The 18258-nt window shown below is 43.6% G+C and overlaps 7 protein-coding genes across 7 annotated transcripts; 3 read left to right on the forward strand and 4 right to left on the reverse strand.

Moving 5' to 3' along the window:
- The first annotated feature begins 6 nt into the window (after positions 1 to 6).
- Positions 7 to 3384, forward strand: LOC6561625 (conserved oligomeric Golgi complex subunit 3). The gene is made up of 8 exons (XM_001989146.3): positions 7 to 186; positions 246 to 749; positions 807 to 1297; positions 1350 to 1489; positions 1554 to 1714; positions 1774 to 1888; positions 1946 to 2706; positions 2763 to 3384. Exons 1-8 carry the CDS (start codon positions 22 to 24, stop codon positions 3240 to 3242), a joined length of 2817 nt encoding a protein of 938 aa, XP_001989182.1. The 5' UTR covers positions 7 to 21; the 3' UTR covers positions 3243 to 3384.
- On the reverse strand, positions 3313 to 4669 carry LOC6561624 (AN1-type zinc finger protein 2A). Its single transcript, XM_001989145.2, has 3 exons — positions 4497 to 4669; positions 3859 to 4409; positions 3313 to 3794 (listed from the first exon to the last, which is right to left on the reverse strand). The coding sequence occupies exons 1-3, from the start codon at positions 4549 to 4551 to the stop codon at positions 3618 to 3620; spliced, it is 783 nt and encodes a 260-aa protein (XP_001989181.1). The 5' UTR covers positions 4552 to 4669; the 3' UTR covers positions 3313 to 3617.
- A 338-nt stretch (positions 4670 to 5007) lies between these two features.
- On the reverse strand, positions 5008 to 7525 carry LOC6561623 (sorting nexin-2). The gene is made up of 5 exons (XM_001989144.3): positions 7254 to 7525; positions 6874 to 6995; positions 5914 to 6799; positions 5694 to 5846; positions 5008 to 5601 (listed from the first exon to the last, which is right to left on the reverse strand). The coding sequence occupies exons 1-5, from the start codon at positions 7413 to 7415 to the stop codon at positions 5551 to 5553; spliced, it is 1374 nt and encodes a 457-aa protein (XP_001989180.1). The 5' UTR covers positions 7416 to 7525; the 3' UTR covers positions 5008 to 5550.
- A 105-nt stretch (positions 7526 to 7630) lies between these two features.
- LOC6561622 (trypsin delta) lies at positions 7631 to 8527 on the reverse strand. The gene has a single exon (XM_001989143.3). It carries the CDS (start codon positions 8506 to 8508, stop codon positions 7687 to 7689), a length of 822 nt encoding a protein of 273 aa, XP_001989179.1. The 5' UTR covers positions 8509 to 8527; the 3' UTR covers positions 7631 to 7686.
- Positions 8528 to 9066: 539 nt separating this feature from the next.
- LOC6561621 (ras-related protein Rab6) lies at positions 9067 to 10597 on the forward strand. The gene has a single exon (XM_001989142.2). The coding sequence runs from the start codon at positions 9440 to 9442 to the stop codon at positions 10064 to 10066; it is 627 nt and encodes a 208-aa protein (XP_001989178.1). The 5' UTR covers positions 9067 to 9439; the 3' UTR covers positions 10067 to 10597.
- A 1630-nt stretch (positions 10598 to 12227) lies between these two features.
- LOC6562398 (threonine--tRNA ligase 1, cytoplasmic) lies at positions 12228 to 15312 on the reverse strand. Its single transcript, XM_001989140.3, is given in 5 exon segments — positions 12228 to 13957; positions 13960 to 14020; positions 14078 to 14511; positions 14587 to 14647; positions 15125 to 15312. Coding segments are annotated over 5 exon segments (2238 nt in total). The 5' UTR covers positions 15284 to 15312; the 3' UTR covers positions 12228 to 12434.
- A 554-nt stretch (positions 15313 to 15866) lies between these two features.
- On the forward strand, positions 15867 to 18197 carry LOC6562397 (probable protein S-acyltransferase 23; the record flags this gene model as incomplete). Its single annotated transcript, XM_001989139.2, has 2 exons — positions 15867 to 17522; positions 17577 to 18197. Coding segments are annotated over 2 exons (1848 nt in total), but the record flags the coding sequence as incomplete, so codon positions are not given.
- Between the last annotated feature and the right edge of the window lie 61 nt (positions 18198 to 18258).

An 18258-nucleotide genomic window follows, 5' to 3' on the forward strand; every position in this document is an offset into this window, starting at 1 on the left:
AGCATTGGTTTCAATAGGAAAATGGATGACGTCGCCAGCGCGCAAAGCGAAAATGAAAATTTGCGTAAAATTCGTAATCGCCTGATGCAATGGGAGTCCAAAACAGATCCTCTCGCAGCGTTGAGCGCCCAGCAGGAGGAGCATCTGGATGTATTGACCAATTTGTGGCATGATGACGAAACAACGGTAAGCCGAACAACGTCAACAAATCTAAGACTTTTGAGCATCTCCAATTGTTTACGCAGTTAACGTTGCCGGCCACGCCCACGAACGTGACAAAACCTACGGAGGACAACAATGAGGCAGTGGTTGATATTAAGCTGCCGGCCGGTGGACTGCAAAATACAAACGATTTCCTGCTATGGTTTGTCAATGTCAACACTGAGATCGAGCAACGTGGCGATGCCAACTACCAGAAATATCTGCAGCAGTTGGAGCAACGCAAAGCGGACTGTGCTCACATGCTCACCCAAATCTCGGTGGCCATGGATCGCCTGGGTGCACTCAGTGCTGAATACGAGTTTGTCTCGCAGAAGACAAGTTCGCTGAATACGGCCAGTGAGCAGCTCATCGATGAGCAGCATAAACTGCAAGCGCTAAGCAATGAGATCCAGCATCGTCTGCACTACTTCAGTCAAGTGGAGCTATTGAACCAGCGTCTACAGAGTCCCACACTGTCCGTGGCGAGCGAAGCATTCCGCGAGTGCTTAAGCAAAATTGACGAGTGCCTAAATTATCTGGCTGAGCATGTAAATATCTTTTATTTATATTAATATTTATTACTTATTAATTGTTAATTATTTTAGCCAAACTTTAAGGATGCCGCTGCGTACAATGTGAAGTACAAGCAGTGTTTGTCCAAGGCAACGAGCCTGGTGCGCAACTACGTGGTTAATATCATCAATCAGGCCACGGAGGCAACTTTGCATCCGCGTCATGGCACCACGGCCGATGCGTCGTTACAGGCACCCGATGCTGCCTTTGCCTTGTACTATGGCAAATATCAAACATCGGCGGCAAAAGTGAAGCGTGTTGCCCAACTAGTCGAGTCACGGCTCGAGCAGAGCAGCAGCAATGAATATGGTCAACTAATGACCGATTTGCAACAGCATTATTTGGCGCAGCGAGCGAGTGTCATGTCCTCGGCCGTCAATCAGTCCATACTGAATGTGAAGAATGCGCACAAGGGTGATCATTGTTCCCTGACGCGCAGTGCATGTGCTTTCTTGGTGCACGTGTGCCAGGATGAGCAGCGCTTATATTATCAATTCTTTGGCACAGGCGCAGCGCATCTGACGTGAGTCTAAATCTTATTTATTATATCTATAATTCAATACTTCTTTTGGCAGTGTTTATCTGGAGGGTCTCTGCACCATTTTGTATGACACAATGCGACCATTTATCATACACATCAATCATTTGGAAACCCTCGCCGAGATCTGTTCCATTCTGCGCATCGAAATGCTGGAGGAGCATGTGCAACAAAATCGTTTGTATCTAGCTCTAATTTGCTTTTAATCTGTTTACTGATTATGTTTTTTATATGTGTGCAGCCAGTGGACTGGAGGCATTCGCAATCATTGCGCATCAGTTGCTTCAAGATGTCCAGGAGCGTTTGGTATTCCGTGCGCATTTGTATCTCCAGTCTGATATACAAAACTATAATCCATCAACTGGTGATTTGGCCTATCCCGAGAAGCTTGAAATGATGGAGGTGACAGCCGATGATTTAAATTAATTTCATTATATTTAAGATACTTTATTTATTTATAGAGCATTGCGCTGTCGCTGCAAGAGCCTGTCCAGCTGCGCCGCTCGGATTCGCGTGCTTCCGTCACGTCCAATGAAACGGAGAGCGTGGATACCTCATACAGAGTCAAACAAATGAGTAGGTTCCATTTGGTATATAGACAAGGAAATCTTTTAATCCTGTTTCATGTATTAGATTCACCCGCTGATCTGCATGGCATGTGGTATCCAACGGTGCGACGCACGTTGGTCTGCCTATCGCGTCTCTATCGCTGCGTGGATCTACCCATATTCCAGGGTCTATCCCAGGAGGCGCTCAAACTTTGCATTCAGAGTGTGTCGCAGGCAGCGATTAAGATCTCCGCTGCCAAGACGCCCATTGATGGCGAACTCTTTGAGATCAAACATTTGCTCATCTTGCGCGAACAGATTGCACCATTTCGTGTGGATTTCACCATCAAGGAGACCTCGCTGGATTTCAGTAAGGTGAAAACGGCCGCCTTTGGTCTGCTGCAGAAGCGCAAACAACTTTTCTCGATGGGCAGCAATAATGCATTGCTCGAATTCCTGCTCGAGGGCACGCCACAGATCAAGGAGCACTTGCTAGACTCACGCAAAGAAGTGGATCGTCAGCTGAAGACGGTATGCGAGCAGTATATCAAAGATGCCGTCCATATGCTTGCCGGTCCGCTCGTGACATTCCTTGACAAGGCACAAACACTGCTGTTGGCCAACGATACAGCAAGCAAAGCGACGACGCCAGCTGCTGCTTCTGCGCCACCCGGCAAAATCAATTATGTGCTCCGGCAGAGCAGCTGGGCAAGTCCACAGCAGATCAGCAGCATTATCCAAGAGACGCAACGTCTGATCAAAGCGAAGCTAGCGGTGCTGCAGCGTGCCATGCAGCTCTATCTGAGCAATCGTGATACAGAGTTTATAATCTTTCGACCCATACGTGTAAGTTTTGCAAAGCTATCAAGTGAATCCTGTTTAACCACATCCTTCCTCTGCAGAACAACATCATCCAGTCGTTTGTTAAGTTGGAGCAATTGCTGACCACAAATGGTTATTCAGCAGATGATATGATCATCACCAGTTGCCCCTCAGCCGAACAGGTGTCCATCTTGCTTTCCAGCGCCAGCATCTTGGCCGCTGAGGGCGTTGCCAGTTTTGCAGCAGCAGCGCGTAAGATAAGCACCTCATCCTCAGTGGATGGTGCAACGGCCACATCTGCTCGTAAACATAGTAGCGTCTCCTTCAGCAAGGCGGAAGCCGCACAAGCTGTTGTTTTAGAGGAGCCGGAAATTGAACACCCGGCGGAAACTGCAGTAACTGACGAAAATAAGAGCGATCCGGCGCAGCAGCCACAAAGTGTTGAGCAACCTGATGGTGAGCAGGCGAACACAACTGTTGACAGTGCTGGCATCCTTAAGAATTCACCAGTTGTGCTTATAGCAACCCAGCAGCAGCCGCCGCAGATCAGCTCAGAATAGTATGCAATATATATGTTAGTCCCTATGTAATCCCCCTCAATGTATTTATAAATCTAAGTAATTCAACATGTACTATATAAATTACAGTTTATTCTTCCCAACTAGAGCGATTAAAACGCGCCTGTTTGAATTGATTTTGCAACAGGCGCGTTTAAATTATTTTTGCTAAACAGCCTTAAGCCATGCAAAAGAATGTGACGAAGTCAAAAAGTAAATAAAAGTAAATCTATCAACATCTATAGTTACACAACAATAATAATAATGACAAATTGGTTTTAGACTAAGCACCTAACAGTTTTTGGGCAAAGGGGAGTGGGCAGCACACGGGCCGCTGGTCAAGTGATGGATATGTTTATATATTTAGAAGTGCGACATTTAGCAGAGTGAGCATTTATCCTTGCTATTCGCCTGCTGACCACCGACAGTTGTCGTTGCGCGCTGCGCATTATTTGTGGACGTGGATGTGTTCCCACGATTACCACCAGTAGTTGCGGCGTCATCCTCCTCCATGATGGACAGGGCCAAAGCATGCGCCAAAGCCTCGTCCTCAGTCTGAAAAACGAGAGGAATCGGTATAAATTTTTGGTTTGGATATTAATTTTGCATATTTTCTTACCATATTTCCTTGTATATTTTGTATATGGTTGCGTTGAGCAACTGCTGCAGTTGCTACTGTTGGAACTGCTCCTCTTGCTTTAGGATTTGCCTGGCGACGATTCTCGGCCGCTTGCGCTGCCATTGCGCGCGTATCGGAGAATATCTTAAAGACGCCCTGTGTTGCACTCGATATGGTGCTAGTAGTTGTCTTGGTGGAGCTCGCGGAGTAGGGCTGGCAGTCATGATCGGTGGTGTGACGATGACGTAGGCAGAAATTCAGTTTGCATTGTGAGCATTGTACGGGAATTAATTCTTTGCGTTTACAGCCTTTGGCATGGCAGCGATTTGTGTAGATTTTCTTGCTATCCGATTTGCATTGCTTATCGATATGCTGGCTAACAGTTAAATCGGGCTCCACTCCGGGTGCCGTTGGCACAGGTTCTCCGCACAGCGGACAAATGGGCACTTGGAAATCCTTGCGATGAGCACCTGGACAATTGTGGCGCTCATAGTTGTAGTGTGTGGCACAGAATACCTTGTCGCATGAGTCACATTTAACGGGCAGGAAATCTACAAAAACAATTGCATATGCATTAATTTAATAAATGGCCCTAAATTTGCCGTTTGTTTTATTGGAGCTGGCAAAAAAACACTCACCTAATCTGTTGCATGTTGCCTCGTTGCAGTGTTGACCCAAATGTGGAAACTCCATTTTCTGTACTTACGGCTTCGTTGTTTGTGACCAAGTAAATGCGTTTGATGGCTTGAGACCCGTTTTTATTTTATAAAACTAAAATTGACTAATAAGTTCGAGAAAACGCTAGACGCAATGACTATACAATAATTCCATTATGATTTCACCATTCACACGCCTAACTACAAATTTGCCATTCACAGTAAACCAATTGAAATGGACATGTACATATATCGTTATCGAAAAAGTCGTTGACATTCAAATGGTGCTTAACTGCTACTGCCTCCTACAATTAATAAATAATTACACACACTCTCATTATAATACATACATATTTACAAATTTATTTGTTTTATGTTGTTTTGTCATGTTACAAAAAGTTTTTAGGAATATACATAGATATATATATATATATATGTATATCAACAACAATCAAGGAAAACACATTTCCCAATTAAATCACTTGTAAATTACATTCTTCAATTTGTTTCATGCATTTTCATTTAATAACTGGTTTCATTGAAGTTATTATTTGTTTTTGTTTTTAGTTTAGATAATACCGAATTTAGAATGAGAATAATTTCGCGCTGTGCGACTGTAGACTACACCAAAAGTCTATAATAAACCATTTTTTTTTCTTTGTATACATTTACAAAAATAAAAGCAATATTTGCAGTAATAATAATAATAGTAATAATTACGGTGTAAGAATAGAAATATATGTATATGTGTGTTTGAATACATTTGTAATAAAAAGTTCAACTTTTTTTGTTTCTGCAAGTGTAATTAGTACCTGAAGTGATACCAATTTGAGAGGAATTTAAAGCGTTTAGCAAATGTTCAACAGCAGCGAAAGCGGCTCGATTTCAAGATCAGCGCCTGGTCCCGCAAAAATTACAAAACACACACACACGCACACACACATTAGGTTAGAATTTTATATTCATAGCACTGCGCCGCTGAAGCTGTTTGCTGAACATTTTTGGTTGGAAATGCATCTGACAATTTGGATTCAAGTTAAACAATTTCTCGGGCAAACGGTGCAAAGGCCTCCCAATAGCTGATGATCTGTGCAATAGAAGAAATGTATATGGTAATATCAATAAACTAAAGAGTATATATATATATATAAAGTCAGATCTTAGGGCTTGCTTTCATACCTGTTGCTGGTGCGCCATTTGAACTTCAATGTATTTGATAATGTTGGCTTTGAAGTCTTTCACTCTTGTCAGCTCGAAGCGTTCCATTTCACGCTTTATCTCTGACGAAATGTCATCAAATTGTTGCTGACAATTTTGCACCTTGGTCTGCCACTGCAAAGACAACAATAATACATTAAAATATTATTAAATCATATATAAATTATTGTGTCTTGCAAACCTCTTCAACCTCTTGTTGCGCCTGATCCAATTTGTCGGCACGATTGGCCAGCTCGAAGCGACCGCGGTTCTCACGTCGCTTCGACAGCTGCATTTGGGCGTACTGCCAATTTTGAAAGGCCTTGACACGCTCATGGAAAATGCACTTAATGGCCGTAAACAGGCCCAAATAGTCCTTGATAAACTCGGCAAGTATGTAAAAGTCAGAATTGGCCTGCTCCGAGCGCAGCAACTCAATCTTCTCCTCCACATCGGCCAGATTGGACAATGCCCGCGATAATCCCGTGTGCTCCTCACACGTACTCAGCATCGCCGCCGATTTGGCCACCAGGCCAGTCAGTAGAGACAGTTCACGACGCGAGGATGTCAGCGATTTGAGTGCTGAGGAAAGCTTCTGCAGATTCGCATCTAAGTTCTCGACTTCGGTTATCTTGTCATCGAACCACGGATCATTCTCATCCATTTTGTACGTAATCTTGTTGACAGTCTCGCCCACCTTGTTGAAGAGTCGTATGACGCCAGCTCCGCTCAGAGCAGATGTATTAACAGCACGCGGCAACTCCTGATCGCTCTCCAAGAAATTAATGAAATCCAAATCGACACGCAACACCGGATGCTGTGCGGTACGATGGACATAACGCTCCAGTGCCGCACGTCGAATTTCGATCCATTCCTGATTAATTGGTGTGCCCGGCTCCGTTTGCTGTGGACTCATCTTCACCTTGGTGCTGCCAATAATATTCTTTGACGGCGCCGGCGGCACAATCCTGCCCATTCGCAAATACTTATTAACCAACAGATCATGTATGCCCAGAAAATCACTAAAGCGTCGCAAAGTGCTAAACTCGTTGCGCTTGAATTTTGGAATGTTTGTTTTCGTTGTCACTCTAAAAAACAAAAAGGGGTCATAGATATACAAATCGAGGGTAATTCAGCGATAAGGCGGCTTGCCATGACTCACTTGTAGGCCAAATACGAGCTCATGCCATCGCCAACTTTTTGAGGATCTGAGACGACAATTTGTATGAAATAATCACCATCATCTGTCAGCACCTCCTCCAGATTGCTAGCCGAAATGCGACGCTGCAAATAAATATCAACAAAAATGTAAAATGTACAAGCATAATTATACATATTATAAGCAATGCAGATGCGATAAAATAAGTCTAATCAACAAAAATTTGTTGTTGCCGCCCCTCGCAAAGCATTGTGACGTTGACACACACACACACAAAGCAACAGTAAAACACAAAGATAAAGCTAATAATAAAGGACAGACGCCGCCCATTTGCGACGCATAATTCAAGTTAATTTAATAATTGAAATAAATGTGTAACTTACATGCACCTCACTGGGCGTCATTGCGGATACGAATAAATCATTTTCATGCTCCAACGTTACCGTGCCCGGCGCTGGCACCTCCTCCTCCTCCTCGTCGTCGGATGCACCGGACGCTGAGCCATTATTAATGTCGACATCGGAAAATTCTCTGTTGTGTTCCATTGTGGCACACTCGATAAAATGTTTGTTAATTAAATGCTTGAATTGTAATTATTGGAATTCTTCCCTATTTCTTTTCTCTTTTTGTCGCCCTACACTATAAGCAGTGCAAGACAATGGCTCAATTAATGATATCGATAACTTTCGAGTGCACTTTTAAGTGTGACCAGAATGCAGAAAGCTCGCATCGCGCTGAATTGAAAGATACCAAAAGCTTAAAATACTTAACTATTGTTTGCTGATATTTATTTGGTTAAAAAACATATACACGATATTAGATATTTTGATTGTTCGCAATCCAGGAGATAAACGAAGACACCTGCACATACACCGACGGCGAATTGACCTGTCCACATGGCAACTTGCCCCACGAAACAATGCCGATGAGGACTCCACCCTGAACCAGAGGACCACCCGAATCCGAAGTACAGATGCTGACACCACCAGTTAGGGGACCCGTACACAAGTTTGTATTATGCACATCGGATCCCTTGTTGCCCAAGGCTGCGGTACACGCACTCAAGCTGATGATGGGCACATTGGCAGCCACTTGAAGTGTGCTTGGGTAACTTGGCGTATTTGTTGTCGACATACTTCCCCAGCCATATAAATTTGCCGTACCCGTGGGCACTACATTCGCTTTGGGCAAACTGATGGCCGCCACAGCAGCTGTCCAAGTGAATGCCGTTGGCGTGTAGACCAATCCGATGTCGTAGGGCACAGTTCCACCCGTGTACAGTTCATTCACATAGAAATAGGTAATGGTACGCTTTTGGGTAGTGGATGCAGTGCCGGCCACAGCATTGCTACCAGCGATCAGGGTGCTACCCAACACTTGGGCACTGTTCGTCAAACAATGGGCGGCTGTTACGAGCCAATTGGCATTAATAATGCTGGCGGCACAGTAATGAGTGCCTTTATATTGCATAGACACCGCATAGGGTGCACTATTAACCGAGGCGGAAACACCACCAACAACACGTCCATTTGGTCCTCTTTGTTCGGGGGCGGATCGGACAAGCGCTGAGGATACCCCACAGATGCCAAAGAAAAAGAGGCAACAATACACAAGCAAATAAAATTGATGACCGTTCATCGTTGGTGCTTTCGAGGAACTGTTTACATTTCCTTTATCGAATGCCGTTTTAAATTAAAACGAGATACGACATTTTGTGAACGCTTGTTTGCCCAAGACATAAGATAAGAATTTCAATTTGCGCTTCGCACCTTTTTTTTTGTTTTTGGAAGATAAGCATTTGTGTTAATTGGCTGAGGGCTGTGGATTAATTTGAGACATAACAATATGTGGCAACTATCAATAAAGATTTCTTAGAACTATGCATATGTAAATCATTTATATATTTATATGTATTTCAATTTAGTTCTTGAGTAGCCTATAGTAAGAATTTCGATGCTAATATTGATAAGTGCAATATCTTAAGGACCCACTTAAGACTAATTTCGAATTTTCATTACGCGATAAGAACTAATCAAAAGCTTTGCTTCAACAACATAGCAACTATTTTGAAATTCTGAGCAGTTAAGTAAAGTAACCAATAAAGTATTTTAATCAGTATTAAAAGTTGGTATTTTTTGTTGCGTATGTTGCATATTTCTGCCAACAGTCTACTTTGTTATCGATATAGTTAAATTACCGATAGCCATCTCTACAACTGACTCAGATCGACTTGGTGGCCGACTTTTTCCACGAAAATCTTTGTTAATAACACACTACGTTAATAGTACGACTTAGCGGAATCGAAAAATAGGCAATATAAAAAGTGCGTGTGACTAAAAATAGAAACGAATTAAAGTGCAACGTGTGCAGTTGAAGCCGCATAAAGTATCACGCCCCAATAGCAAAACAAAGGTGGAGAGAGTGCGTAAGAGAGACGTGAGCGAGAAAGAGAGCGAGGAGAGAGGAGAGGTCAGCAAACCCGCACTTAAGAAAAAAAGAAGAAAAAAAGTCGACACGACACGTACAAAAGTTGAGAAACCATAAGAAAAAAAATACAAAACTCGTAAACATGTCATCCGGCGACTTTGGCAACCCGTTGCGGAAATTCAAATTGGTCTTCCTCGGCGAGCAGAGTGTGGGCAAAACGTCGCTAATTACACGATTCATGTATGACAGCTTCGACAACACGTATCAGGCGACAATCGGTATTGATTTTCTATCGAAGACAATGTACCTGGAGGATCGCACAGTGCGCCTACAGCTATGGGATACGGCGGGCCAGGAGCGTTTTCGTTCCCTAATACCCTCGTATATACGCGACTCGACCGTTGCCGTCGTCGTCTACGATATAACGAACACAAACTCATTCCATCAGACGTCCAAGTGGATCGATGACGTGCGCACGGAACGAGGCAGTGATGTCATCATCATGCTGGTTGGCAACAAAACGGATCTGTCCGACAAACGACAGGTGTCCACGGAGGAGGGGGAACGCAAGGCGAAAGAGCTAAATGTGATGTTCATTGAGACGAGCGCCAAGGCCGGCTATAATGTGAAACAACTGTTTAGGCGCGTTGCGGCGGCGCTGCCCGGCATGGATTCAACGGAGAACAAACCATCGGAGGATATGCAAGAGGTTGTGCTCAAGGATTCGCCCAATGAGACTAAGGATCCTGAAGGTGGCTGTGCCTGCTAGAACTGGGTGCACTCACCCAAATCCAGACCCAACCCAATCCAGCCTAGCCCAAGCCCAAGCCACGCCCCCAAATTCTCCTCCTCCAACACAACCTCCGCTGACACTGACACACACATCCAAACACACACACACCCAGAGATGCGCTGGCGGCGACATGGTTGAGCACCAATTGTAGCCCAAAGCGGGCTAAAGGATAAAAGATGAACATGCTAAAAATTCAAGATAAACATTAGCTGCACACACACATAAAAACACAATTCTTATGTTTAAGTTTATTTATAAAAACAACAACAAAAAATTATAAAATGATAACAAAACAAAAAAAAAAAACATAAAAACATAAATAGACTAAAAGCTAATTTAACGCAAATCGGCTAAAAAAATATGTATGCATTGCAATTTAAGTGTGCGCCTAATCCTAATCCTATTATCCATGCTAAAAATAGTTGAGCTCGGTTCACACGTGCCTGCCTGTCAGCTACCATCTTAATCCTTGACAATTAAACTTTGCTCCTCTGGCAAACCTGTAATATTCGAAAATTAAATAATTTCATTCATATTGACTTTCAATATACAAAAATGCTTAACAATGTTAGGCATATTAAATAATATTTTTAGTTATAAATTACTGAATATCTGTGCAATGCTAATTTTTTTAAATATTTCTTTTTAATGCTATATGCTATAGAATTAAATTGATTTTTATAGTTGATCATCAAACATAGGTTGGTTGTATAAAAGTATAAACGTACTTGGAAAAATTATAGACAAGAAAGACAAGCAACTAGTTATTCAGGCACGAGTGAACTTAGTTTAAGCCAACTCTCTCATAATTTGTACTTAAGAAAACGAGATGAAAAACGTAAGGAAAAAAGAGAATTGAACACTGGTCGCAAACAACATTCCATAAATTGTGTGTGCTGGTTGCCCTAATCCTCCTGAATGAATCGATATATACAGACAGAGATACCACTGAGCCAGCTTGTGTTCAAGTCCCATCCCACTCCTATGCCGCCCACACATCCCCGAAGAAGAGATCATCATCAAGGCCGAAGTTTTTTTATTTGTGACTAAAAAACCAACCCAGCTTTGCGGCTTTGGTTTGATTTATTTTTTAGCTTTTATTCTTCAGAGGCTCAAACAGCTGCAGTTGGTTGGCTGGCGCAGAACTTGGCATCTTATGAGTAAATATTTATATATATCACTATATATATATATATATATATATAGATGTATTTTTATGAAACAGGCAGTGTAAACAATTAACATTATACAATATTAACAATTTTTGCTTCGATTAGCGAGAGAAGAGCGAGTCGGTGAATGAGAGAGAAGAGAGAACATTGTGCATTTTTTACGCAACAAGCAAAAGCTTACAAAATTGAAATACGAAACGCAATTTTTAATAAATCAAATTATGAAACTAAACATAATAAGTATTAGCAATAAATTAAAAACAAAAAAAAAACACAAATCATGCTTCCTTTTTATAAGAAATTTAACGATTCATAAGAAATGAGTCATGACCGCTGCCTTTGACCATATGAATATATCTTATCGATATAGGTTAAACGAGTTCCCGGAATGACTGAATGATCAGAATAATATATGATCTTGGTAGTTGCTCCACATTACACACTAGTGTGGTGATTGACAATATTTCAGCGGGGCAAATAATGGAAAAAGTGTTATATGATATCCTTATTTAACCAAAACATTGATAAGGATCTGTTTTGAAGCTAATTTTGGAGCGTGTTTTTCGCTTGCGCTATCAGCATTTTATCAGCTGTATTTGCAGATAATAACCCAAAGTTATATCTACAACGTTAGAAAGTTTACTTGTAATCTGTGCAAGCGATAAACGAATTTGACACGAGGGAATTTTAGACTGCAGCAGCTGGCAGATCAGCTAGCGCCCTCTGTTGGGAGAGAGAGAGAGCGAAAGCGCTGTTAACATTGGCAGGAGCAGTTTGAGTGTACTTAACATGGAGTAATAATGTAATTGCAAGCTTAATTGCATTTAAAGCGCAGGGCGCCAAATTCAAGTAAATCAATGGTTTGTTGCAGAAAATAGTTTTAAGATTGCATTGGAAGTTAAATTTTCGTTTAAGAATGACATATTTGTAATAAATGTTTACTCCCAAACAAAGATTAGATAAAATCCGGATGAATTATATAGCGATCATTATTTGTAGAGCCGCGATGCTCAAAAACATTGGCTATATATGTTTATTTAAGTATTTCAAGAATCTAAGCGTAAATACAACTGAAAAAATGCGGTCGTTTTGCTTGGCAAAGCTATTAATAAGTCGGATACATAAATAGAGGGTACAAGTTTGAGTGATGAGTGTTGAATTGGAGGATCAACTTAGAAGCTATCCTCGTTTGTGATGAACTCGTCGCGTATCTTTTGCAGTTTGCTGATCAGTTCCGCAACGGATACTTCGCCGTGCACCTTGTTGTCCCTGGTGCGCACGTTGACCGTATTCGAGGATCGCTCCTTGTCGCCCACCACCAAAATGAAATTGAATTGAGCGAGCTGAGCATTTCGGATCTTCTTGTTCATCGTATCACCAGCATCGCAATCGGATTCGCTCATGAAGCCAGCAGCATAGAGCTGATCTCGCACAGACTTCGCGTACTCATCGTAGGCGGGGCCGACGGGAACGACCATCACCTGGCGCGGTGACAGCCAGAATGGCCATTTGCCGGCATAGTTCTCCGTGAGTATGGCAATCATACGCTCCACGGAGCCAAGGATGGCTCGATGTATGATAACCGGACGCTTCTTTTCACCATCGTCGGCAATATAGTTGAGATTGAAGCGTATCGGCAGCTGGAAATCCAACTGTATCGTAGCACATTGGAATGGACGCTTCAGTGCATCCATAATAGTAATATCAATTTTGGGGCCATAGAAAGCGCCATCCCCGTGATTTTCCTTCCAGGGCATGCCGAACTCATCGAGTGATTCGGCCAACGCCTTCTCCGCCGCATCCCACTGTTCCAGCTCACCCAAATACTGTTCGGGCCGGGTGGACAACACCAGCTGGAATGAGAAGCCAAAGATGGTGTAGACATGTCGCAAGAAGTCCAGGCAACCCTTCATTTCGCTCTTGATTTGCTCGGGTGCACAGAAGATGTGGGCATCATCCTGTTGGAAGCGACGGACGCGTGTCAATCCCGTCAATGCACCCGATAGCTCATTACGATGCAGCACACCAAAGTCGGCCATGCGAAGGGGCAACTCGCGCCACGATCGATTGCGATTATCGAAGATCAAACAATGACCCGGACAATTCATGGGCTTCAGGGCGAATTTCTCCTTTTCCGCCTCGAAGGAGAACATATTGTCCGCATAGTGCTGCCAATGACCGGATGTCATCCACAGTTTGGCATTGTAAATGTTGGGCGAGATGACCTCCTGAAAGCCACGCTTGCGATATTCACCGCGAATCAAGTTCATCAGCGTGTTATAGATGTGAGCGCCGCGTGGCTGAAAGAAGCACGAACCGGGCGAAAGTTCATGGAAAAAGAAGAGCTCCTGTTCGCGGCCAATCTTGCGATGATCCCGCTTTGCTGCCTCTTCCTGCAGTTTCTCCCACTCCTTAAGTTGCTTGGGATCGGGGAATGAGATGCCATAGACACGTTGCAGCGACTCCGCATCCGCTTTGCCCTCCCAATAGGTCGATGAATTCTTGGTGATCTTCAAGGCCTTCACCTTGCCCGTATGACGCACATGCGGTCCACGACACAAATCTATCAGTGATCCGCACTTGTAGACTGTGGTGCGATCTGTGGTCACCTTCTCGTTGAGTATGCGCACCTTGAACTCATTATACTTGAACATCTCCAGCAAATCCGCTTTCTTCATCTCCAGTCGCTCAAATGTTGCTTCTCCTTGACAATCTGCTTGACCAGCGTCTCCATGGCGCCATAATCATTCGTCGAGATCTACATAAAACAATGATTTACTATCAAAAAGTATAGCTTAAAGTTAGTCTGACTTACGCCCTCGCCATCCAGATACATGTCGTAATAGAAGCCACTCTCGATGGGCGGACCATAGCACAGATGTCCGCCATAGATGCGTTCCATGGCCTCTCCCATAATATGAGCCGAGCTGTGCCAGAAAACCGCCTGTGCATCCGGATCATCAAACTTAAGCAGTTGCAGCGAGCAATCCGCCTCCAGCACACGATCCAAATCCCAAACCTCGCCGTTCACCTTGGAGATGACAGTGTTGTCGGCCAGACCCTTGCTAATTCCACTTGCCACATCGAAGGGTGTCGTCTCCCAGGCGGTGGCATCCACCTGTTTGCCATCGGGCAGGGTCACCTTGATGGCTGTGCGTGGCTTAGCAGCTATTTCGGCCAGATATTCCGCCTTGCATTTCTCCCACAGCACATTACGCTCCTCGATATATTGTGGCCTGGGATTGAGCTCTAAGCAAATTATATGATCGTTATCGAAATGATGTGCGTAGAAATTAGTTTTATATCCCGCTGTTGATTAATTACCTTTGCGAGTATCGCCGCCGCCGGCTCCAGCGGGTTTCTTTTCCTTCTTCATCTTGGCAGCCTGCAAAATCAATGAAAACTCATTTGTCAATGCAGCAGAAAAGAAAAGTTAAATCATTATCTTCGTTAGCTACGCAAGCAACGTACACGTTTAATTAGCAATTGTAATTAATGAATTTTCGGTGTATGCTTTTGTATTGTTTTTGTTGTTTGCTGTTGCGGTTGACACAGTTGTCAGACAAGCAGACGACCACCAAAAGAAAACGGAAAGTTTGCTCTTTGCTTTTATCGACTATCCAAGAAACTGATGCAATAATAGAGTATTATTTAGTAAGAATGCTGGTAGCGGGGGGTGCTGCAATTGATGTTAAAGTTAGTGACGTCACAGCAGCCGGTGGCTGTGATTCATTTTGGCTTTTGATATACACATGACAATGCACACACGGACACAAACACACATACATATGTACAGTTAAAAATGATGTGGCAATAAAACAGTTAGAAAATTAATACAATTGCTAGCGGAGGGAACACCAACCAAAGTTGCGTAGCACCGACTGCTGCCCTGCTGCTGTTGTTGTTGCTGCGATTGTATAAACTGCTGTTGATTTTTAACCAGCGACAGCGTTCGTAAAATGTGCAAAGTTTTGATGTTGCTGCTTTTGAATGCACCAACGATGGGCAATACTTTTAGCATTACTTAATTACGTTAATGTTCTTATTCACACGATTGAAATTTTAGTGAGTTTTAACATGCCTTCTGCTTGTTCAAATCCAAATTATTTAATTCAGTCACCACGTTGTCACCCATTCCGACTGCACGTTGTTGTTCCACTTGCAATTTCCCTTCTTCTTTCCTGCGCTGTTAACTCGAAATGCTACTTGAAAATGTTCTTAACAGCGTTACTTAGCTGCTGAAAAATATATGCTTAGCTGAAAAATAAAGCTATTTAATGATTGCTTGTCAATAAAGCTTAAATATATTAACTAATGGCAAATGGTGTAATTTAATGAATAATAAAATAAAAAAAATTGGTTTTATCAAATAAGAACTAAACTTACATCTAACTGCTGTTAGGAATAACAGAAGCCGCATAGCTTAACAACAATGCGAAAGTGTTATCGATAGCATTTTGGAGTTGCAGCTGATTTTGTTAATTGGCGCCAATTCGAATTCGAATGTCCTACATTCGCAGTAAATATTGATTTTGAACCTGCTGACATAATTACTGTGCTTTGCTGTGTTTACTTGACAACTTTTGCGAACCACGGTCGCTTAAAAATCCAACAAAATTGCACACCTACTGGAAAATCCGTTGCACCACCAACCACCGCTATCGGGTGGCACAGCGGAACGTCTTGGCGTAGAATTCGATTTCTACAACGTGGCCTCCAGCAAGGTACACCCCAGTCCGGGGGCAGCGCGCAGTGTTTGGGCGCTGCCCCTAACGGCCTCCTCGTCTTGCAACATGGAAGAAGATGGCCATGCACATGCCGACATCGATATCGACATCGATCATCGGCCCCATTCGCCGCCCGGAGCCAATAGTGTCGCCAACAATGGGGATGGGAATGAGCACGACAGCAATATGTTGTTGTTTGAGGGCTTGGATGGTGCCACCGTAAATCTAGATGATATTTTTGATATTATCAAGAATGGTGAAGTTAGTGAAGTGGAAAATCTGGTGGAGAAATTCGGCATGGAATGCTTGTCGGCTAGGGATCGTCATGGTTACACGCCCGCTCATTGGATTGCTCTGAACGGGAATGTGCAGCTGATGCGGTATTTAATTGAACGCACTGCGCCCATTGATCTGCCGTGTTTGGGCACCCAGGGACCGCGGCCCATACACTGGGCCTGCCGCAAGGGCCACGCCTCAGTGGTGCAGGTGCTGCTCCAAGCTGGTGTGGCCGTAAATGCAGCGGATTTCAAGGGATTAACACCACTGCATTTGGCTTGTATGTATGGACGCACTGCAACTGCTGCCTATCTGCTGGGCATGGGTGCGCTCAACAATCTGACGGATATCAATGGCGACACGGCGCTCCATTGGGCGGCCTACAAGGGACATGGTGATCTGATGCGTCTGCTCATGTATTCGGGCGTGGAGCTGCAGAAGACGGATAACTTTGGATCGACACCGCTGCATCTGGCCTGTTTGTCCGGCAACATTAACTGTGTGCGGCTGTTGTGCGAGAAATCCCAACTGGATCTGGAGCCGCGAGATAAGAATGGCAAGACACCGATTATGCTGGCACAGGCACATCAACATCAGGATGTGGTGCGACTGCTGTACGGTGAGGTGAAGAAGAAGTCACGCTGGATACCCTCCGTATCGGAAAGTTGGGGCTGGCTCTTTGGCGGCGCTGGCGACTCCAAGGGTCCACTCTTTCTCTTCCTCTTCTCGGTACTGCTCTGGGGCTATCCCATGTATATGATACGTGCCATTCCGATCACTTGGAATATATTGAGACGATCGCATTATTGCTTCATCTATTGGAATGTGGTCATGTGGGTAAGCTGGGCCATTGCCAATCGTCGTGATCCTGGCTACATTCCGTTGAGTTCGGATGCCTATTATCGAGCCATCAAACAGATTCCGTACTTTGACAAGCTGAAGAAGCGGAATGTGATGCTCACCCGGCTGTGCCACAGCTGCCGCTGTCTGCGTCCGCTGCGCGCCAAGCATTGCCGGGTGTGCAATCGTTGCGTCTCCTACTTTGATCATCATTGTCCTTTTATCTACAATTGCGTCGGTTTGCGCAATCGCATGTGGTTCTTCCTGTTCGTCCTTTCGGTCGCTGTCAATTGCTCCTTTACCATTTATTTTGCCTGCTATTGCGTCATGATCGAGGGATTCACATTGCTCTATGTGCTGGGCCTGATTGAGGCTGTCGTTTTCTGTGGTCTTGGTTGGATACTCACATGCACTTCGGTAAGAAATTGAGTGCTCCATGTCTGGATTGGGTTACATCTGTTTGTTTTGCAGATCCTTCATGCCTGCATGAATCTCACCACCAACGAGATGTTCAACTACAAGCGTTATCCATATTTGCGGGATAAGCGTGGTCGCTATCAGAATCCCTTCTCGCGTGGACCCGTCCTCAATCTTTTGGAGTTCTTCGTTTGTTTGCCGGATCGAGGAGATGACACTGATCTGCTGCTGGAGGATAATATATGATTAAGAAGCTAGGAGCGCGCTAATGCTCGCCGGCGCAAGGTGCCCGTGCGTGGATAATAGCGATAGTCACCGCTCCAAGGCGGCGGCGGCGACTATGCTTTGATTTTGCTCCAAGCTTTGTGCTTACTCCAACAAAAACCAAAAACAAAAAAGGCTCACATTTATTGCAATCTATTTTTTATCAATCAATAATTGCTAAATCTAAATATTATCCTTGCAGCAGAATATCAAACGTGAAGGACGAAACTTGATTTAAATAGATCCCAAGAAAAAGTATTATTCAAGGATTTGGGACAGATTTAAAAACGTATTTACTTCCATATATCATTAAAGACGACTCTGCAAGGATATTTAAGCTGTGGCACAGGGTGCTATTTTTTTAAGGACTTATTCTAATTAGCATAAATAAGAAAACGCTTCTCTTGTTATTTTAACATTTTTTTTGTACAAAAGAATTGTTATTGTATAAAAATTGTTGTATTTAATGAAT

Source organism: Drosophila grimshawi, unplaced genomic scaffold, assembly GCF_018153295.1.
Source record: "Drosophila grimshawi isolate 15287-2541.00 unplaced genomic scaffold, ASM1815329v1 contig_1377, whole genome shotgun sequence".
Lineage (NCBI taxonomy): Eukaryota > Metazoa > Arthropoda > Insecta > Diptera > Drosophilidae > Drosophila > Drosophila grimshawi.